The sequence below is a fragment of the Tiliqua scincoides genome, chromosome 1, assembly GCF_035046505.1.
Source record: "Tiliqua scincoides isolate rTilSci1 chromosome 1, rTilSci1.hap2, whole genome shotgun sequence".
Lineage (NCBI taxonomy): Eukaryota > Metazoa > Chordata > Lepidosauria > Squamata > Scincidae > Tiliqua > Tiliqua scincoides.
The window spans coordinates 142,949,807-142,972,368 of record NC_089821.1 but is presented as its reverse complement, the minus strand read 5'-3'; the positions used below and the strand labels follow the sequence as shown (position 1 = coordinate 142,972,368).

The following is a 22,562-nucleotide window of genomic DNA, read 5'->3' as shown; positions in this document are numbered from 1 at the left end:
GAAGAACAGAAGACTCTGCACTGTTTTGCACCAGAAGTGTGCTGAGAAATTCTGGGTGATTGATCACTTTCCATATTATGTTTCAGCTTTTTTACTGTGCTGGTTTTCAATCACTGGTTCATAGGTGAATTGATGACCAAAAACTAGCTATTGGTGGGGCTTTCACAGCCAACTAGCTACCTCCCTTCCTGCCTTGCTGGCCTTTGCAAGGCATTCCTGCCTTGCAAGGCATTCTGGAGCACAGCCTGCCTTGGAGTACGTGAATACCAGGCTGGGAACCACTGTTTTACTGGTATGTAGTTTACAGTGCACTTACTTTGATAGTGTTTACAAAAAGGTGGTGAAGATCAGAATTTAAAAAAGAATAAAAATGTATCTTATGATTTTTTACTGTGTTTTTAATAAATTAGAGACTCCAGTTCTTAGGTAACAATTAGTGGTAGGTTATTTTTCAGGATCTGGCCTCCGGTAAAATCAGACAAAACTATAGTCAGACACCCCCCTAAGTTTAACCTCTGACTTATCCGAGGGTCATAGAAAATTCCATGATTGTTGGCTCAAAACCTGCCCTTGACTTATCTGTGGGGTCGACTTATAGGCAAGTATCTGTGGTGCTCGAATCCATAGGACCGCCAAGTTGGAATATTCTGTTCTTTTCTCTACATAATCGGCACCAGTGATTTTCAGCCTTTTCCATCTCAGGGCACACTGACAAGGCACTAAAATGGTCAAGGCACACCACCAGGTTTTTGATAATTGACCAGGCACACCATGCTGCCAGTGGGGAGCTCACATTCCTCTTGGCCCTACTAATAAATGACCTTCCCCCAAATTCCTGTGGCACACCTGTGGACCACTTGCGGCACACCAGTGTGCCATGGCACAGTGGTTGAAAATGGTTGATCTACACAGTACTCCTGTATCAACCTGCCATGCTCTCTGGCCCACCATTAACAAAGGTATGTTTAGCAGATACCAGGAACAGCCTTTATCAGTGGTGGCCCCACAATTTGGGAGCTACCTTCCTAGAGATTCAACTGGGTTTGAATGGAAATTGCCTTGGCCAGAAGCCCCCCATCATCACCCTGGCTGTGTCAGAGCACAATCCTAGGCATGTCTACTCAGAAGTAAGTCCCACTGTGCCCAGATCCAATGGAGGGCGAGCTGCCTCCACCTTTATCACCGCACAGAAGAGGGAATTTGGGCAGGTGCAGCCCAGCCTGGAAGGGTTTCAAAAGCAGCACCTGCCCAACTGCCCTCTGCTATGCAGTGGCTGAAGCTAGAGGCAGCCCACCCTCCACTGATCTGGTCGCCCTACTTCCGTCCAATGGGGCTTTCTCCCAGGGAAGTGCGTCTAGCACCGCGGCCTGAGTGCACTTCTAGGGCCACCCGCAAGGACCCCCTGCAGCCCCGCAGCCACGCGCGCTCCTGCTCTTGCGCACGGCGGTGCAAGTGGGTGATGCTCGCCCGCCTCTCCAAGCCGACTCCTCCCTCGCCGCTTCCTCTGCCCGCCCATCTCGTCATCCCGGGCCCGCCTCGCGTACGCCGCTGCTCGTCTCCGCTCCGCAGGTAGGAAGCGCCGTGTGAGCAGGAAGGAGGCCCTTGGCGCAGGGCGAGCGCTGCACCAACCTTGCTCCCCTGTAGGTGCGTCCCCAGGGCCGCAGAGGCTCCCGCGTGGGAAATGCTGCGTGCTTCTGCGCAGCGGGACCTCTGAGCCCCTGTGAGAGAGTGTGAGAGACTCTGAGTGTGTGTGTGTGTGTGTGTGTGAGTGAGAGAGAGAGAGAGAGAGAGAGAGAGTGAGTGTGTGTATGTGTCTCAGAGTGTGTGTGAGTCTGAGTGAGACTCTGAGTGTGTGTGAGAGAGAGTCTGTGTGAGTCTCAGTGTGACTGTGTATATGAGAGAGTCTCTGAGTGTGTGTGTGAGTGAGACTGTGTGAGTGTGTGTATGTGATAGAGAGAGAGAGAGAGAGAGTCTGAGTGAGACTGTGGGGAGGGGGGAGTGAGAGAGAAAGCACCAGACCTCTCCAGAAGCTCTTCTTCCAGTGGTACTGGAGGGGGAAGGAAAGCCCTAGTGCAGTGTTTCTCAGCCAGTACTTGGTGTGGTGTCTGGTGGTACTCACAGGACCCCTGCTTCCCAACACTGAGACCAGGCGCGTGACGCAACAAACAGCGGTCGGAGGCTCAGCTTGGCAGGCAGAGCTCCAAAGCATGCTTTTCTGTGCTCAAAAAAGCCCTCCTGTCCTGTGCACCCTGAGCTTCTTACTGCTGTTTGTTGTGTCGCATCTGGCCTCCCAACCCAGAAGTAACTGGTGATGATGTCATCGCCAGTTGCTTCCGGTGGTACTTTGAATATGTGGACCATGTGAAGTGGTATGGTGGAGGACAAACCTTGAGAAACAGTGCCCTGGTGCACCAAGTCATGGGTCTCTACCCAATCCAGCATTCTACTCTGACTAGAAACCAACCCGGTGCCTTTTCTGGAAAGACCACAAACAGGGCTTGAAAGCAACAAGCCACACTTATTTTCTGAGGTTAAGAAGGTTCTCTGAATGTGGAGGATTCATTGAGTGAACCGTGCAGATAGGGCCTCTTTCTTCAAAATTCATGTATCCCAGAGCTGGGCCATTCCTTAACCTCTGCTTGGCCTTGACAGCCCAGGCAAAGAGGCATCTTTCAAACGGATGTCTTCTATTTAGCAGAGGGAGAGCAGTTGTCCCCATTTATCCAGAATGGTGTATTATCCAGTGGCTGTTGCTGGTGTCTTTATTTTTTTAGATTGTGATCCCTTTGGGGACAGGGAACCATTTGTTGACTAATTTTATGATGTAAACCACTTTGTGAACTATACCTGTTGAAAAGTGGTATATAAATATTATTTGTAATAATAGTTGGAACGGTCTTTATCATCTTCATCCCCCTCATTCAAGGGAATTTTGTGGAGGAGGGATTCTCCTTGGTCAGACACAGGTGAAAGTGTGCCAGATCCCAGGCTGCAGTGCTTACCCTGGAGTAAATCTCACTGAACTTGGTGGGATTTACTTCTTAATAGGCAAGCCTAGGAGTGCATTGTTGTAAGTCATGTTTGCCATGAGGTCAGCTTTGGCACAACTAATGCCAGTTGTTACTCATTATACAGAGTCTACAAACTCAAGAGACTTGTGTGTCAGTCAATGGGATGCTGCAGTTCACCCGACACTTGTCCACAATGTTTTACATGGGCAATGGTGTTTAAATACAAAGACTTTGTTGAGAACATAAAGTACTGTTGAAGTTTTGTTGAATTTCTTTCAGCTCAAAAGCTTCTTGCCTTTGCTAGTTTATCTTAACAAGTGACTGGAAAATATTGAAAAAGGACTTACAATCAATGTTGATTAAATAGTAATGTTTGAGAATCCAGCTAATTTAGCAAGTAGAGTTGTAATACTTACTCATTTTTGGATGTATTCATTCCAAACAGAGGCTTTGCTTCTCCTGTATCAGAGTATTACAGCATGTGTTGCTGCCATTTGGGCCTTAGATGGCAGCTTATATTTCTTTAAGCGTTAAGACTATATTTCTATTCTGCTGTTTGGTGTTTATTGGTAAATCAAATGTTTTGACTCTGGTTTTTACAGTAAACTAGAATAGTGTCAAGAATTAGTGTCAAGAATCACCTTTTAAGACTGTAGGATATCTTCTATAGGGAAACAGTAAAACAATGTAGTGGGAAGCAGTAAAATGTGTGGACATTTTGAAAGCTGAGATCTTGGTTTCATATTGTTACCAAAGTTTATTAGAAATATTGCAAATTAAATGCTAAGCACATTGAGTCTCATTAGTTCTCACGATCTCTTTGAGATTGGTTAGTAAAGGCACCCCCCCCCGTATCCATGGGGGATAGGTTCCAGCTGCCACAGTGGATACCAGCAAATCCTACAAGAAGTGGTTCACAAATTCCCCCCTCCCACCTTATGCAAATGAATTATCTGGTCTCTGAGTGTAGCCCTCCTGTCTCTGTCTCCTGTGTCTGGCTGTTTCTATGCTGTCTGCAAATGCTGTCTGCAGGATGGAGGCTGAAAACGCAATATTAAGCAGATGGGTGGCGCCGGCGACAGGGCAGGGATTGGCAGATCAGGTCCTGGGGCAGGGGGAATCGGTGGTGGCTCCCCAGTCTCAAACTTAGTTTAATTTTGGGGGGGTTATGTCATGTAAAAGGTTGAAGACACGCTGTGAGCGGTAGATCACATGGCAAAACTGTTGTTGAACTGTACCACTACGAGGGGAAGGGGTCACATGAATAAATCACTCTTACTGCACTATGTACAGTAAGAGTGTACTTCTATGTACTTCTGTACGCAGACGTACCGCTCATGATACACTGTTAGATAATTCCTATAATGTCTTTGACTTTTTCATGCCAGCCAGGATAACTTCCGTCTTGTCTGGGTTTGTCAGTGAATATTTGCTTCAGACAGTGTGCTTATTCACAGAATAGTTTTTCCATTAAGCATTTTTTGCTTAGTGACTCCCCAGAATGTTCTGTTCCCTTTTTGCCCCTCTTTCATATGACTGCAGCATAATTGGGAATGAAATATTTGTTTTTATTAGAGTGGTCATTTTGTATTGGCAAACTGTATGGTGGTTAAAAAAAGTCAGATGATTGTGTTTCTGCTTGTTGTAAGAAGTACTTTTTTAACAGTTTGAAGTAATTGCTTTTGTGGATTAAATGAAATAAGCAGGAATGCAGGATTGTGTGTAGACACCAGGAGATAGCTGTGCACCCTGATTGTCCCTTGGCAATGTCTGTTGTGTAGCTAGAAGCTGTAATTTGTGTGTTGATTTTGGCAACCAACAGTCTTGTGGAAACTTACAGTGATCGTATTCAGTCATGGTCAGTGCTGTCACAACAGTTGGAAATTTGTGATACCTCTTGAATCTTAATCAGTTAAGATTTGTATGTGATAAAAACAATAGATATGAAGAGAAGTCACACTTGTTTTGTTTTTTAGTTAGTAATACACACAAGCATCATGGCAGTTTTCATTTTGGAAAAAGCATTCCATCCTGTGTGAGAGAAGGGCGAGTGCCTCTTCTAAGCCAGCCATTTGCAGCTTTTATAAGTACTTAACAAATTAAAAACTTCTGCCTGATTAATTGGCAGCATCTTATTAATCAGTCTAAAAGTGTTTTTTTAATCTAGCTGTTTGGCTAAATATTGATGAGCTATTTAGAACTTTTAACAATTGAGTTGGTGCTCATGTAACAACCATGGCTACAGACAACATGTCACTGAAGTGTGGCATGGTTTTCTGGCTTCCGCCATATTGGTTTTTGAGCATGTGTTGATAAGGCGAGACATAATCGTATTGACCTATTCCCACCCAGTCCTTGTCTGTGCACAGCCACTTGCTTAGCTGATAGTATTGCCAGTGGTGACAAGCACTTATTTTATGGATGTTCTCCATGATAGACTTGGAGCATGTCATGAGTGTATGTGGTCCTTGTTTATGCATTTGCTTTTGACATATACCCTTCTCAGATGATACCTTTTTAGCATGGTTGCTGCATCCCATTGTGATCACATCAAATTCCACATTATGTGGATAGGGCCCATGCCAGTATTATAGATCTGGTCGTAATGGAGACCCAGGGAGGTAGCCAGGTAATTCGGGAAATCTCTCTGATCCTAACCTTCAAGTGTTACTGACCAGTACCCTGGTCACAAGCTGCCAAGCTACCATCTGAACTCTGCTGTAGAAACCTGTTCAAAATGAGACGTGTTGATGCTTTGCTCTCCTGGCGAGGTCAACAGAGCTGTCTCAAGCTTAATACAGCTATTTTAAAATATTTTGTGGACCTATTCTGCCATTTCATCAGTGCTGTTTCCATTTTTGTTTACTACTGGGGATGAAAACTGTCCTTTTCTTATATTTTTAGAGCAACATGTCAGAGATGGACTTTGCTGGAGAAGAGTATCCAACTGAGATCCATGATTACCTTTCAACCTTTGAAAAATCTCTTGGTTCTGTAGATGAGATGCTGAAGACTATGATGTCCGTGTCTAGAAGTGAACTTCTCCAGAAGGTAAAAGAGGAACACAACAGCTTCTGCCTGTTTGGCTAATTTGTGGTAGACATTGCCAGACTCTTCTTAATATTGGGTGGATTATACTGCCAAGTTCACCTAGAGGCCTGAATACAATTAATGTACACTCTCTGCTCTCAATTCTAGTTAGAGGAAGTAGATCTTAGAATGTAAAGTATAGTTGTTAAAATAGCTACATTATTCTTTCAGCTGTATGAAGAGCAGATCTAAAGGAATATATAAAGCATGGTTTTCTTCCTCTTTAGGCACCCAGCAACAGCACAAGGCAATGCCTGAGGTATTTGTACATGCATCCATATACCTGAACATTTAAAATCCAATTTGTAATTTCTTTGGGGTAAAATAAAAACTCATATATCAGGGAATTTCACTGCTGAAGACTTCCAAACATGAATAAATTATGAGCAAAACCGTCTCAACGACAGCCCTCTGACAGCATCCATGTTCAGTCTTGTAAGCTCATGTAACCTCAGTTTCCTGGAAGTCCTATAGGAACAAAATGATAGATTGGCTTTGACAGCCAAAAATGTTCCTCCTTTTTGGTATGTTCCCTTAATCTTATAGCTGCATGTCCTAGACATAAAATAACTAGCGGCAGTGATCCAGAGCCCATGTTGGTGTGGGCGTCACATTCCCGGTTCTCAACAGAAGAGACTCTGCAAGTACACAGGATATCCATAGTTCACCAAAAGCTCCACTCTGGGATGTGGAGCTGTCTCCCTCAATAGCTGCCAACATAGTAGTCAGCATTCATAAGCTATAAGTTGGAAAGTTCTTGGTTTGCATCTCTGCAGTGCCCTTGCTTGAGTCACTCTCTCAGCTTCAGCCCCCCCCCCGCATTTGTGAGGAGGGATGCCAATCTATTGTACAGGGTGGTTGTGAAAATTAAACAGGAGAATGTATATTAAGCGTTTTGAGCCTCCAAAAGAACTATATAGATGCTAAGTAGTAATAATTGCATAACCTTTTGTCTGGCATTATTTTGAATTACCATAATGCGGAATCCTGTTTAAATGTGTGAATTCTCATTGCAGAGTTAGAGAATTGTTTCAGGTGCATCAAAGTCAGGGTCCCAAATGTTAAGCATATTTCTCTGAATGCAAGTTCCATCAGTACAACGTTATTTTGAGTTTATATTGTGTTATGTGATCGGGTGTGATGTCAGGTACAAGTAGGTTGGGTACCTGACATCACACCCGATCACATAACACAATATAAAGTAGGTTGGGTAAGACAATGTGATGCTTGCTTTCAGTTCTTATTTTATTTACTTCTGCATTCTGTGAAGTGACATGACTCTGTACTGCAGTCATAATTGACGCCTATCACTAAAACATTCTGATGAGCCAGTTAAACGAGACTATTTAGTAGTGTCTTTTATCTTTCTGTTTTTAGTTGGATCCCCTTGAACAAGCAAAACTAGATTTAGTCTCTGCTTACGCATTGAATTCCATGTTTTGGAGTGAGTATGAAGAGTGTGAAATTTATGGCAGTAACCTAAGTACTTTCAATACATAGCTACGTAATTTAAACATGCAATTGGGTATTTCTTCCATCCAATTTCTAAAAAGTATTTTACTACCACTATACTTTCATAAGTGATACTAAAAGAAAAACTCAATTTTTGAAACCTTTGACATTTTCATGTTGGGTGTTCTGGTCCTACTGTTCTTCAGTCCCCCCCATAGTAACCTTTAATGTCCTTTCACCCAGAACTTGGGCATTTTATATTGTGATTTGGATGGCTTGCAATTGGATTTAGCAAAGCAGTTTTCCTACACTGCAGTTAGTGAAAGTAGCTAACAGGAATTCTGTTGCCATTGTCTAATTCTTTTTTTAATCATTTACAGTGTATCTTGCCACTCAAGGGGTTAATCCAAAGGAGCACCCTGTGAAACAAGAGCTGGTAAGATGCTTATTTCAAACACTGCAAAATTTCCTTTCTTGGACAAGCACTTGGCAACTGCTTGTCCAGTATTGTGGGATTCTTTTCAGCTTGTGCAGCCTGAGGATGTGGACAGACTCCTTTGGAGTGTGAGGCCGTCTGCCTGCCTGCTTGACCCTTGCCCAGCTTGGCTGATTAGAGCGGCCGGGGGGGGACTGGCTGAGTGGACGGGGAGGGTGGTCAACTCTTCTTTGATGGAGGGGACATTGCCGCTCGCCTTGAAGCAGGCAGTGGTTCGCCCCCTCCTGAAGAAGCCCTCCCTGGATTCCACTGTGTTGAATAACTATCGGCCAGTCTCCAATATCCCGTTTCTGGGCAAGGTAATTGAGCGGGTAGTGGCGGCCCAACTCCAGAGGGTCTTGGATGAAGCGGATTATCTGGATCCTTTTCAATCTGGTTTCAGACCGGGCTTTGGGACGGAAACTGCCTTGGTTGCCTTGGTGGATGACCTACGCCGGGGACTGGACAGGGGGAGTGCGTCCCTGTTGGTCCTGCTGGACCTCTCGGCGGCTTTCGATACCATTGACCATGGTATCCTTCTGGGCCGATTGGCCGAGTTGGGAGTTGGAGGCACTGTTTTGCGGTGGTTCCGCTCCTACTTGGAGGGTCGGTCCCAGATGGTGGTGCTGGGGGATGCCTGTTCGACACCCTGGCCCTTGAGGTGCGGGGTGCCGCAGGGTTCAATTCTGTCCCCCATGCTATTTAATATCTACATGAAACCGCTGGGAGAGGTCATCCGGGGGTTTGGAGTGAGGTGTCATCAATATGCTGATGACACCCAGCTCTATCTCTCCTTTCCTCCAGACTCCAAGGTGGCGGTTGAGGGCCTGGAGCGCTGTCTGGAAGCAGTGAGGATCTGGATGGGGGCTAACAAGCTGAAATTAAATCCGGATAAGACAGAGGCTCTCCTGGTTCGGAAATCCTCGATGCAGGTGCTGGATTATCAACTTGCTCTGAATGGGGTTGCACTCCCTCTGAAGGAGCAGGTTCGCAGCTTGGGGGTCCTCCTGGATTCGCAGCTGCTCCTGGATTCCCAGGTGGCGGCTGTGGCTAGGGGGGCCTTTGCTCAGCTTCGGCTGGTGCGCCAGCTGCGACCGTACTTGGATCGTGCAGACCTGGCCACGGTGATCCATGCCACGGTGACATCGAGGTTAGATTACTGTAACGCGCTCTATGTGGGGCTGCCCCTGAAGACGGTTCGGAAACTACAATTAGTACAGAATGCGGTGGCCCGTGTGGTCACCGGAGCCAGGCGGTTTGACTCTGTCAGCCCGCTTCTCCGGGGGCTGCATTGGCTGCCCATTCGTTTCCGGGCCCAATTCAAGGTGCTGGTTTTGACCTTTAAAGCCCTATACTGCTCTGGGCCAGGATATCATAGAGACCACCTACTCCCGTACAATCCGGCTCGCCATCTCAGGTCATCAGAGAAGGCCTTTTTGCAAGTGCCGCCACCCAAGGAGGTCCGGGGGGTGGCTGCAAGAAATAGGGCCTTCTCGGTAGTGGCACCAACATTATGGAACTCCCTTCCCCTTGATTTGAGAATGGCTCCCTCTCTTGAGAGCTTTCGGCGAGGCCTGAAAACACTGTTGTTTAAACAAGCCTTCTGATTTCTGGCCTTCTTAACTTTTTATACATCTTTTAGTTTTACAGGCTTGATTCCTCGGTGATCTGCTCTTTTACTCTTTTAATCTGACTACTGTTTTTATGGCCCTGTAGTGTGTTTTTAAATGTTTTTATCTGTTTGTATTAATGTTTTTTAAATTCTATTGTTTTTTAATATGTTGTTAGCCGCCCTGGGTCCCGTTAGGGAGAAGGGCGGGATAAAAATAAAGTTTTATTATTATTATTATTATTATTATTATTATTATTTGCATAATATTAAATCTGAATTTTAAAATATTGAAGTTATGGATTATTTATCCTTTCATGCTAGAAATACTATAGTAAAATGTTTCCGCCCTTTTTCTTCCTTACAGCAATTATGTGACAGTGCAGTCTTCTTATATTGGAAACATCCATATAAATCTGTTAATTAAAGGTGATTATTATAGACAGTGCTCTTGGGGGCCATATTTTGGTTTCATTTCTGAATGTAAAAAATTCAAAAGAAGCCTGAGTGGGCCACAAGAGGTCACAGTTCTTGCTGTGTTTCAGAAACAATGTAGTATTGAAGATCATCTATTTGTGTGCATGGTGGAGGACTTAGACTGGATTTATGCATGTGACAGAATCCTGAGATGATACTATAAACGATATCAATTCCATTGGCAACTGCGGATTCTGGTGTGTGTGAGTGTGTTGCTTGCTATGATTAGGGGGCAAAACACTTCTCCTGGAAGTGGAAAACTAGAACATCTCTTAATATGCTAGTTTTTCACTTGCAGGGAGTTTTTGTATCTGGGAAGCAATGAAGGAAGGGAAACCCTTCCCCAACTGCCCACCACCCTGAAGTGGCACAGCAATCTTTACCTGGAGTTCTGCAGCAGAGTTTTGAATGTAGGTATAGATCCAACCACAGAGGACCACTTGTCTACCTTTTGTATCCATCTGGACCAATCCAAAACAACCATTACAGAGTTGAATGTAAACATGATTATGCAAACTGGATTGTTGCTAATATTTAGATTTGTCACAAAAGTATAAAATGGATAGTGTAAGTGAAGTGAGCTGTATTTCCATTTATGTATTGTGGCACTGAGATGGAGGGAGTGACTTGTTCAAAGGCACACGTGTTCATGCTCAACCATGGAATCGACATCTCCATTTCCCAGTACATGGCCAAAGGCCATTTGAGTAAATAATGCTTGCACCAGAAAACACTTCTGCAGTGGCTCCACATTAGTGACACGCTTAGCATATTGACATACTTGCTTAACTCTGTCAGGGGTGTCCAAACCCCAGCCTGGGGGCCACTTGTGGCCTTCGGGGGCTCCCAGTCCAGCCCTCAGGGAGCCCTCAGTCTCCAGTGAGCTTCTGTCCCTTTGGAGACTTGCTGGAGCCCGTGCTGGCCCAACACAACTGCTCTCAGTATGAGAACGACTGTTTGACCTCTCACCTGAGCTGTGGGACGAGGGCTTCCTCCACTGCTTGCTGTTTCACATCTGATGCAGCAGCGGCAGCAAAGGAAAGGCTGTCCTTGCTTTGTGCAAGGCCTCTTATAGGCCTTGAGCTATTGCAAGACCGTCATTCATTCATATAAGTTCCATCTCTAATAAATTCATTTATGTAAATTTATTTAAATTTTAAATGTAAATTATTTCTTTTTTTCCCCCAGCCCCTGACAGTGTCAGAAAGGTGATTTGGGCCTCTTCAGCCTAGAAAAGAGACGCCTGAGGGGGGACATGATTGAGACATACAAAATTATGCAGGGGATGGACAGAGTGGATAGGGAAATGCTCTTTACACTCTCACATAATACCAGAACCAGGGGACATCACTAAAATTGAGTGTTGGGAGAATTAGAACAGACAAAAGAAAATATTTCTTTACTCAGCGTGTGGTCGGTCTGTGGAACTCCTTGCCACAGGATGTGGTGATGGCATCTAGCCTGGACGCCTTTAAAAGGGGATTGGACAAGTTTCTAGAGGAAAAATCCATTACGGGGTACAAGCCATGATGTGTATGCGCAACCTCCTGATTTTAGAAATGGGCTATATCAGAAGGCCAGATGCAAGGGAGGGCACCAGGATGAGGTCTCTTGTTATCTGGTGTGCTCCCTGGGGCATTTGGTGGGCCGCTGTGAGATACAGGAAGCTGGACTAGATGGGCCTATGGCCTGATCCAGTGGGGCTGTTCTTATGTTCTTATGTGATGTGGCCCTTGTGCCAAAATGTTTGGACAGCCCTGCTCTATGCAGTGGTACTCAAACTGGTGGGTCATGACCCACCAGCTTGTGTAAAGGTCCCTGGTCTCTTTAAAGGGCGGGGGAAGGGGAGAGGCAGTGAAGCGACCCCCAGGATCATGTTGTTAATGGGGGTGTATGGGGAGTGCTTATACTCATGGAGGGCTGCTACAATCTGCAGGAGGTGCGGGGAGCCCTGCGCAGCCCTCTTCTGGGCTCCCTGAGGCTTAGAATGTTCAAATGGAGCAGTCGCAAAGCACTTCCTGTTTGTGAAAACAACTAGGAAGTGCTTTGAGATTGCACCATTTGAACATCCTAAACTTTGGGGAGCCCTATGGAGGGCTATGCGGGGCTCCCTGCAACTCTTGCAGCTTGCAGCAGCCTTCCATGAGAATAAGCACCCCCTTACACCCCTGTTAGTGACAGGATCCTGGGGATTGCTTTGCTGTCTTTCCCCTTCTCCCCGCAAAGACTTACTTTAGGAGTAAAACTTCTTAAAAGTTTGAGAACCACTACTCTGTGGGATTGTGTCTAGGTGGCACAGGGCTTTTTTGCTTGAATTGGGAAAGTAGTAAATATATGTACTGTACCTCATGCATACCCCATTGGGAACTGGTGCCATGTGAAAGCTTTTCCCAGTAGTTTCTACAGAACTGATGCAATGTGCAAACAGTGTGATCATGGGAGCTCACAAGTGCTCAACTTCAGCTAGGTCTAGAACCAGTCACCGTTCAGGGATCAACCCTGAGAGGAACCTTGAGTGCTTGCTTAGCATGCACCATGTTTATGTGATTGGCTTGTCTTCCACTACTGAGAGGGAAATCCAATGTGTCTTTTTGCTTAAAAAAAATACTGTCTGCCTCTCTGAAAGCAGAAGTTTCAATCTCTCTGAAATTCTAAAAGGTTACAGGCTGAAATAAGACAATCCATTCTCCCTGTTTCCCTTTTGAGAGTTGATTTTTTTTTTACCAACCAGCTTTTCACTTATGGAATGGAAAAAAAATTACATGTCTAATAATTATAACTTCCAGGACAGTGTGTTTTCCTATAAATACTTGGACTCGTGTTAATCTCCGAGGCTACCTTTTCGTACTCCTGTATGACTTTAAAAGTATCATGTGGTTGATTTACTGGCAAAGACGGGAAAGATTCCTCCTCCCCCTTTCCAGTCCCTCCATTAATTCATTTTCTCAGCAGTAAGGAATCCAGTTTGGCAACAAAGCTAAAAGCTTTTTTGGCACCAGCTGCATGTGTACTGTCCAGTAATTCTGCATTAGTGACATATTTACTGCCTATAATAAATCTTTTAGGTTTGTCTTTATATTCCATTTAGATGCATGAGTACAGTATATAAGGCTGGGTATGTTGGAAATTCTGCTGACTTCAAGAATCGGATCATATGATTTAGAATGAAGAACAGAAAAGCTAGGAATCAAATCTGCGACTGTCCATCAGAATTGGCATGCTGTATAACATATATATTATTGCTAATCCAGTAGAAGCATTTAACTCTAAAGGCAGAGGGTAGGCAACACTTGCAAAATAAAGATACTATTGCATGAGAATGAAATGGGACTTGTGTATGCAGATACGGCTTTTTGGTTTAGGATGTGTTCTTTTGAAAAGAAAAATTGGACTTGTACAATATCTTATCTGAATTAAATCATTCATTTTATTCCTTTCCAAAACTATGTTGGTAATGAAAAGTATCTTGCTGTACTATGGTGTATACATTCAGTGTTGAACATCTAAAGCAGTGTGTGTATTGTTTTATTGTGCTGATAACTTGGACTCTAATGTATGACAAGAGTCTATATCATTTCTAGGGGTTATTGCTTTGGTTCATCTAGTTTTCTCCTAGGCGTTTGAAAATGAGCAGCTGGGTGGAAGAATGTTTCCTTTTAAAGAATGGTGTATAGTTCTTATCTTTCATATGGAAAGTCAGTCACTTACTGCTGTTCCAAGTTGGGTACTTCAGACTAAGTTCCCTGTACTTGTGTACTTGATATGTTTAATGAAACTTACATTCAGGCTATGATAATTTATATCCTTTCTCCAGTATTGACATAAAGCTTCCTATCTCTTCCTGTTAGCGGTTTCAGCAAACCTAGGGGCAACATAGAACATACTTTCCTGGGCATAGCTGGACAAGTAAACTTGTGTTTAAGCTAGAACTGAAAACTTTAATTGGTGGGTTAATTTGCAATTTAAAGGCACAGTTGTTGACTTCACATACTTCTGAAAGAAACAGTTCAGGAGAAATATGTCAGATCAAAATATATTGCTACAGATGATCCTCCTGTCACTCCTTCTAGACTGGGAACTGGAGCAAACACTTCTTGGACAACTTGTTGAATTGAGCAACTTGTGGTTGCTCATACTTGGTATATGTGCTGTGTGCTCACTATGGCCACTGCTACTCATGATTTCAAGTGAATTTTGTGTTTTGTGGTTGGGGTGTTTGTTTGATGGCTACTGTGGTATTTTAGAATATTGAATCAGTTTATTTTTGATACTAACACATTTTTAGCCAAGATGAATTCCACCCATGTAATTGAATAATGGGTGTGTGCTTATGCTGCTCTGTGTAACTATTCTAACACCACTTTATCTTGTGATGGAAATTAGTTTTTATATTTCTATACCTTTCAGGAGAGAATAAGAACATATATGAACAGAGTGAAAGAGTTGGCAGACAAGAAGAAAGCAGCCAAGCTGGATAAGGGTGCTGCTTCCAGATTTCTACGGAATGCACTATATGAACCAAATTCACAAAACAAGCCTTCAAAGAGAACTACTCCCGTTCCAGCCAAAAAGAAGAAAACACACTAGAATTTCTGTTTTTCATGGTAACCCACCTACAAGTAGAAGGAAAATAAATAATTTTTATATACTATGTATACAAAAGTGTCTGAGATTATTCTTCCTCCACCATGTTCTCCTCCTCCTGTGCCTAGAGACCATTAATATCTGAAAATAGCATAGATTCTCAGTAATTTGAAGTGAAATCCTGTTCTGAATGAACACCATGGCTTCCTCATGAGGAAGCTGCTTGAACCATTCACTAATGAGGCTATACGGTATCTCCAAAACTAGACGTGATAGGGCAAAACGGATGCCATTTTTGGAATCGGCACCCCAAATTCTTATCAAGCCACCATAAAGTCTGGGAAAAACTTTTCTGACCCTCAGTTTTGTAGGCCTGTGTAATGAGTGTTTATACCTGCTTTATTGCTGTATCAATATAATAGCGATTTTTCAACCTTTTTCATCCCACTGCACATCAACACGACACTAAAATTGTCAAGGCACACTATCAGTTTTTTGACAATTGACAAGTTGGCATTGCAGTTGGGGGGAGGCTCACATACCCAAAGGCCCTACTAATAAATGAGCTCCCCCAAACTCCTGCGGGGGAACCTGTAGATCACTAGTGGCACATGAATGTGCTGCGGTACACTGGATGAACATCTAGATACATCTAGGTCTCCTTCACCCCAGACCCTTTTTGCAGAATGTGGCAGTGCAGCATGTTTTCTAGCGCTATTCAACAGTAGTTACATTAAAGTAAATCTGCCATCATGAACCTGTATGTCAACAGTGGATACACTTAACAATTGTTCTCTCCTTTAAAGCTGTCGACTCAGCCTCTCCTGTGCCTCAGCACAACAGTTCCATCAGCTCTTTGTCACATTACTTGACATCTAGAATGTTTTATCATTCACCTAGGTCCCTTCTGCATCCTCTCCAGCTTATCAGAACCGTTGGTCTGGCTACTAGATGTGTACATGTGAGAACAATGGCACAGCAGCAAACTGTGGGCAGGAAAAGTGCTGAGAACATAATCTCTGGCACACAGTGCAGGAAATGGGTTTTTGGTCTTATTTAACCGGATGGTGTTAACTCAGATGGGAGCAAAGGAAGGTCTGGTGGTGGATGAGGCCAATGAGAGCCTACAGCCTCCTAGCTGCTCTCCAGCCATAGCTGACAATCTTGTCCACAGTGTCTTCTCCCCATGCATGTGCTCACTCACCGACACCGGCATTGTTCACCCAAAGGTAACAGCCAAGCTCCAAAACACAGGGTTGGCGTGTCTGTGGGGCAGGCACATGCTGACTAATGTCACAGCAGAGCAGAAAAAAGTGTCTCTAGTCTGGGAGCAATGCAAGTTTGAAACAACCGACCGTAAACTAGAGCGAGTAAGATAAAAAAATCTTTTCTCTAGAACTCCTCCAACTTGGAATCAGTTGCTGGGAGAGAAGAGAGAGTGCACAATGAATGTTGCACTTCCTAGAAAAGGATGCAACATTTTTTTTTTTTAGAACTGGAATAAAAGCTGTGATGCTGTTTATAACAAGTATGCATTATGGTTGTGTACCATGAGATCCATCTCCGATGGTGCCTCTGAAGGTGGCAGAGTTGGAGGGCCAGGAGCTACAGTTCACTTTGGAGTTCTGCACAAGCCCTATTGAAGTGAACAAGAGTTTATTAATGCTTTCACATCTTCCATCTACCCTGATCAGGTCAGCTGGATAATAATTTGGTAGGTTGTGCTACATCTTTAATTGGGACATGCAAGTTTTCCCCTGTGGATGCCAAAATGATCTTGGTCACAGCTCTAGCTATCAGACAGCCCAGTCCTAACCTGCCCTGGAGCAGAGCAGGGTTCGGGCCAGTTGTGGCTCAGTCCAAGGCAAGGGGAATACCTTCCCCTAACCCCGGGTAATGCCATAGCAGGCTCAATGGGACTACTCCGATCTGCACCACCTCAAGAAGTGGCACAGATCCAAGCAGTTCGGAGCTGCTCCAGGCTGCCCAGGACCGGGGATAGGATCTGGCACAAGTGCCTGATCTTGTCCTCAGCTCCTGCTCACCTGTGGCCTGCCTGCCCCCTGCCCCAAAATGCCTCCTTCTTGCCCTTCCTCCACACTGGCCTGACTCGGCCAGCACAGGCTTACTGTTGCACCAGCCTAGTGTGGCTTGGGCCAGCCTCCATCCTCCAAAGTCGTTGCAGAAGTGCTTTATGGCACTTTTGCGACAGTCTTCGGCTGGAACAAGAGACATGCACTGGCCTAGGGCTCTTTTGAAATAGAATTAAACTCCTTAAGAAAAAATAGCGTTACCTGACAGTGGTTATGGGCAGTTACTGGCATGTAATCAAATGTTTACACCAAAACACTGATAAATGCTGAGACTGGAAGTAGCAAAAACCTTTTTCTAATTATCAAACTGTACAGATATTCTCTGCACAGAAATATTGCACAGAAACTGTTGTCCAGGTGAATTTTGCTGCAGCGAACCATTTTGGTGACATAAGTGACATGGTGAAATTTTGGTGACATGTTCCTGCTAGCCATATGTGTGTCAAAGGAAGTTGTGGCATTATTTCTGCATGCATAAAAATGTAGAAATATACAGCTCTGCAGTATTCCCCTGAAGACTGTGTTTTTGCATGGATGTTTGGTTTTTTCTTCCAACAGTGCTCAACAGTGAACTTTCACAGTCTTTAAAGGACCTGTAGCAATGATGTAACAAGAACAATCCCCTTGGAAAACCAGTATTTTAAAGACTCTGTATGGAAGATGGATAACTTCTGACCATACAATAGCATTGCCACAAGGGAGGTAAGGCAGAAATCTGTGTAACTAGAACCGTGCATAAGATACGGCACCTTGCAGTGTACTGAGCAGAATTAAGATGGGAAAGTGACTAATTCATGTGACTAAATAGCAACACTTGGATGTTCAATGATGTGTGGTGCTTTAAAAAAAAATAGAAGGCATGAGTATGGATTCTAATGCTCATGAATGTGTCTGGCTTAACGCCCTCTCTTGTCCACTTCAGGACAGATGTTGTAGGATAAAGACCAAGTGTGATAAATGAGTGGTAGGGGAGAATTGTAGGTAGCTGAAATGAACCCAGAAACATATACTCTCAAATGCTAATTCTACAATGCACCTGTGAATAAATCAGCTTGATCCCCCCTTAACCTGACTTTTGACCAATTATTGTCCCACAAAGGAACATCAGTGGACTTGGAGACTAAACATAAGATATGGGAAATCATTACCCAACCATGTCATATGTGTTGTAAAAAAAAAAAAAAAAAAAAGCATGTTCTCTGGACAAGTGGTGATGTCAACTGGATTTGTCCTCTAGCTTTCCCCAGAGATGGAACTCTCAACTGCAGGAATAGATATTGAAGCAATTTATAGGTGGCTTACTTTTTTGGATTCATTAACTTGGATTCTGTGACCATGACTTCGAGCTTTTCCTAGAAAACAGCAACAAGATGAGAGGGACCATCACAATATACCATAGTAGGCCACTTTCAAACAATGCAAGCACGTATATTTTAAGCACAGTTTCCAAATTGTCTCAGAATTGCATTCTAAGCCTCCACAATGTTACGTCCTGATAAGAACATCATTGGGCTGCCCTGGATATTATTATTATTATTATTATTATTATTATTATTATTATTATTATTATTATTATTATTATTATTATTATTAACAACAGTATTTATATACCGCTTTTCAACTAAAAGTTCACAAAGTGGTTTACAGAGAAAAATCAAATAACTCAATGGCTCCCTGTCCCAAAAGGGCTCACAATCTAAAAAGATACAAATGAATACCAGCAGACAGCCACCAGAACAGATAGTGCTGGGGTGAGGTGGGCCAGTTACTCTCCCCCTGCTAAAAAAAGGAGCACCCACTTGAAAAAGTGCCTCTTACCCAATTAGCAGGGGTGATATGCTGCAGTTGTGACCTGGACTCTAAAAATTCTCATCAGGTTTTACTGAAGAGAAAGCTGGGCTTCAATGGGGTCTTTGTCTTCTCCTATTTTGGCATGTACCTTAAATATGCCAGTCTGTTATACAGCACAAAAACACCTTTTGGAGCGAACCTCAAGCTTACCAAATAAGTCATTAATATGTTCTCCTCGCTATAAATTCTAGCGTAGCCAGCTCCTCCTTCCTAAAGGCATGCCAAAAGTGGGGGGGGGGGGGGAGAGACACTGTTAAGAGTTTTTGGAGACTGCAAAAGCAGTCAGGCTGCAGTGAGCATTCTTATCAAGGCATACTGACCGTGGAGGTTTACAGTATAATTTGAGAGTTTATGCCTAATAACTCTCTCTCTCTCTCTCTCTCTCTCTCTCTCTCTCTCTCTCTCTCTCTCTCTCTCTGTGTCTGTCTGTCTGTCTGTCTGTCTGTCTGTCTGTCTTTATCTAGTTGGGAGGTGTACAACTTATTGTGAGGTTGCCCATCTGTCCTTGTGTCAGTCTCTTTTCTGTCAACTGGGCAGCTTAAGAGTCTGCCGTTTTCATTTGAAAAGCAAACCCTGGATCCTCCTCCTTTGGTCGCATCATATGACCCCAAGTGTTTCTAACTCCTAGCTATGACAGGTGCAAGACCCTCCAGGGTCTGATCTGCCCCATTCTGCCCTCCTCAACCAGAAACATCGTCCCCCTGCCACTCTCCCCTGACCCTGTGCCACTTGGTGCACCCTTAACTTTGTCAGCTGGTACTGCTCCTGATTGCAGCACTAGCAAGCCAGCACAGCCTTACCAGCTCATGGGTTGTCACAGATGTGCCTTACGGCAGGTTTGCGACAGTCTGAGGCAGGGCAGGGATCACTGCACTGCCTCTACCGGCAGTTAGGGAACTGACAAGGAGTACCCCACCTTCACGTCTGCCTGCCATTCTCCTCTGGCCTGCTGCCCAACAAGCTGCTTCAGTCACTGTTCTGATCCTCTTCTTGCTTGATGAATCAAAGCTTCCGCCATGCTCCACTCAGCCTACTTGAAGATGGCCAGGTGGGTGCAGCAGGAGGAGGAGACATGTAAAGGAGGAAGTGGCTCTGAAACAGCTGGACAAGTGGGGAGGAGGAGGAAGGAGCAGAAATGACACTACTGTATGTGCAGATTTTTTTTTGAAGTGGGTAATTACTGGGGTGCGCACTTGGCAGGATGGTGGATATGTACTGGTTCAGGCAGTACATATCCATGGACCACCCGTTTGTTGCATAATGGGTTAATGTACTCAATTTTGGTTTGATTATATAACAGCAAATTAATAAGAACCTCACCAGATTTACTCAGGCTCCATTGCCTGCAGGTTAGGAAAAGAAAGTTTGCATTGCACGTTTTGGGGTGGGGAGACAACAATTGAAAAGTGCCTTGCCCATTAAAATTGTTCTATCAATTATTAAGAAAAATAATACTGATGATGAGTTCAGTTTAGCATTAGGAAGTCTGTTCTGGGAGTTGATAAGTAAGTCTTGGGTTAAATTCCACTTTAATGGGATAGTTTCCATTCAGTTGAATCTGAACTTGAACATACAAGTTGGACTGTAAATCTCAAGTGATGCACCACTCAATCAGCTGTATTTGCGGAATATAAATCTCCAGAATTTTAGAATTGGGGGTTTTCCAAATTCATGTTAAGACCTCCTGAATGATAGTAGCCCAGAGCAATTGGATTATGCAAAACAAATATTTCCCCTTATCCATACTTTTGCACTTAATTAAATGACACAAGGAAATGTGTTGGCAAGTCCTGGTGACTTCAGTGAATGAGGTTTTGCAGGTTATGGATTTGGGAAGTGGAGAAAGGTGATAGAAGGAAAGGAAAAATGACTGTGACGGTGAGTGTGTAGCAGCAGCAGCAGGACAAGAATTACAGGACAAGCAGGACAGGAGCAGAAAATGAGCTCTGTGAAAGTAGTGATGTGACTACCAAAGACTACAATCTAACACTTCTTTAACCCATTGTTGCCTGGCACACAGGTGTACACATTTGGTCCCTGTTGTGTATATGCAACGTTGCGCAGAAATGGCTTAATGCAGGGCTTTTCAAACTGGGGCATTGCAACGCCCCAGCCTGTGGGCCCTGGCCTGTTTCCCCTTAAGGGGCGGGGCAGCCTGGAGGTAGGGAGGAGGCAGCAGCTCGATCCCCCAGGATTGTGCCGCTCAGGGGGGCTGCAGGGGCTTGAGTCCACTTACCCAAGCCTCCTGCAGCCTCCCGGGGGCTCAGGGAGCCCTGCGTGACCTTCTGCAGGGCTCCCTGCAGCTTTGAAAGCAAAAGCGGAGTGATCGCACCCCGCCTCCGCTAAAGCGGAAGTGGAGCGCCACAGCCTCCCCCCCACCGCTGCCTACCCCCCTCCGCCCCCGCAAGAACTCAGAGTGGCTCAAGTTTGAAAACCACTGACTTCATGGGCTTATAAGGGGCTAGAAACTTTTATTTCTCCTGAGAGTGTGATGATTTTCCAGTTTCCGTGCTGCTCAATACTGGCCGTATGAGTTAGTTCCTTATTTACGCTTATAAATGCAGCCTACCTGGTTTCATTTAGAATTTTAGCTCATAAAGAATAAAACTTTTGGTGACCTTTATAAAACTTGCTTTTCCCCTGCACATGTTGTAGCTTGAGACATCTCGCCACTTTTTCATCCGGCCTGAATACGTGTTTTTGTTATCCACTAATAAGTTTTGTTTCATTAAGACAGAATTAGTCATTGTTTGAATCACGTGGTTATCTGATTATAAGCTGAAAGATAGAGGCGCCTTGCTGGTGAACAATGTCAGGTAGGATATAAACAGTCGTTTTTAATTTGTTGCCTTGGGCTGATGAAATCTCCTCCCCAAGAGAGAGGGAGTGAACGTATGGGGTTTCCATGGAGAGGAGTTTTCATCAAGCATGTTAACAACTTAGCTTGTTGCTTGACTCTTACAGTGAACTCGGTCACCGCAGGTTGAACACATTCATGACCTACAATGAGTGGCTCTTATACCATGTCTCTATATAGAGCCTGTACTTTCTCTCCTTTACATTCAAATTAGTTCCTTTAATTGTCATGGAAATAAGAAACAGAGCCAAAAACAACACACACAGAAAAGGTTCCACATTCAGTCCCTGGCAACTGTTACCTTGCACATGCCCGATCTCATCTGATTTCGGAAGCTAAGCAGGGTCAGGCCTGGTTAGTACTTGGATGGGAGACCGCCTGGGAATACCAGGTGCTGTAGGCTTCTACCATAGTCTTTCGAGACTGAAGGTTGCCAACCATCTCCAAGTACAGCTGGGAAAGGCTCTATCAGAAATCCTGCAGAGCTGCTGTGGCAACAGTGCTCAGCTAGACGGACCAATGACCTAACTCATGTACAGTCCTACCAGCAAACAGCATTGGTCAATCAGTGGAGACAATACTGATCTCAGTGGCCTTCAAGACTGTTCAGAAGCTGGTGCCAAATGCAGTGCCCTGCCAAGCTGAGAGCACATTAAATTTGTTCCATACTGCAGAGTTTGTACCATCTTCCTTCGACGTACACAGCTGACCTGTAGTGTTCTCAATGGTGCCAGCTGGATATGTTTGGGGGACTGCCTCCTTGCTCATGTAGATGCTATCCATGAGCCACATGTGAATTATGAGACCGTATAGAGAGGTGTTTCCTGTGACGGCGCGACAACCAGAGGATTCTATTTCCCCAGTTTCTCCAACACCTGAACCTGTGCAGGATTTTAGCAGCCACCTACTGTCCAGTGCTGAAGCCAGAGGAGAATGGTTGTAAGTATCTGGATTCTCCAAAATCACCAACATGACAATGGCAGGTTTCACAAATGTGCCTGTGGATTCAAAGGTTAAATTTAAATGTGATTAATTTAAAACATTTGTGTCCAATAAACATCAG

The 22,562-nt window shown here is 44.3% G+C and overlaps 1 protein-coding gene and 1 pseudogene across 3 annotated transcripts; both read left to right on the top strand.

Moving 5' to 3' along the window:
- The first annotated feature begins 1,517 nt into the window (after nt 1-1,517).
- C1D (C1D nuclear receptor corepressor) lies at nt 1,518-14,761 on the top strand. Of its 3 annotated transcripts, none has more exons than XM_066640040.1 (5): nt 1,518-1,569; nt 5,916-6,062; nt 7,479-7,545; nt 7,934-7,989; nt 14,522-14,761. In XM_066640040.1, exons 2-5 carry the CDS (start codon nt 5,922-5,924, stop codon nt 14,699-14,701), a joined length of 444 nt encoding a protein of 147 aa, XP_066496137.1. In that variant the 5' UTR covers nt 1,518-1,569; nt 5,916-5,921; the 3' UTR covers nt 14,702-14,761. The 3 variants fall into 3 exon arrangements, with proteins under 3 accessions (XP_066496137.1, XP_066496128.1, XP_066496142.1); XM_066640031.1 differs by having other exon boundaries at nt 1,554-1,644; XM_066640045.1 differs by lacking the exon at nt 1,518-1,569 and adding an exon at nt 1,575-1,640.
- Nucleotides 14,762-21,782: 7,021 nt separating this feature from the next.
- On the top strand, nt 21,783-21,902 carry LOC136638224 (5S ribosomal RNA; annotated as a pseudogene).
- Nucleotides 21,903-22,562: the final 660 nt, after the last annotated feature.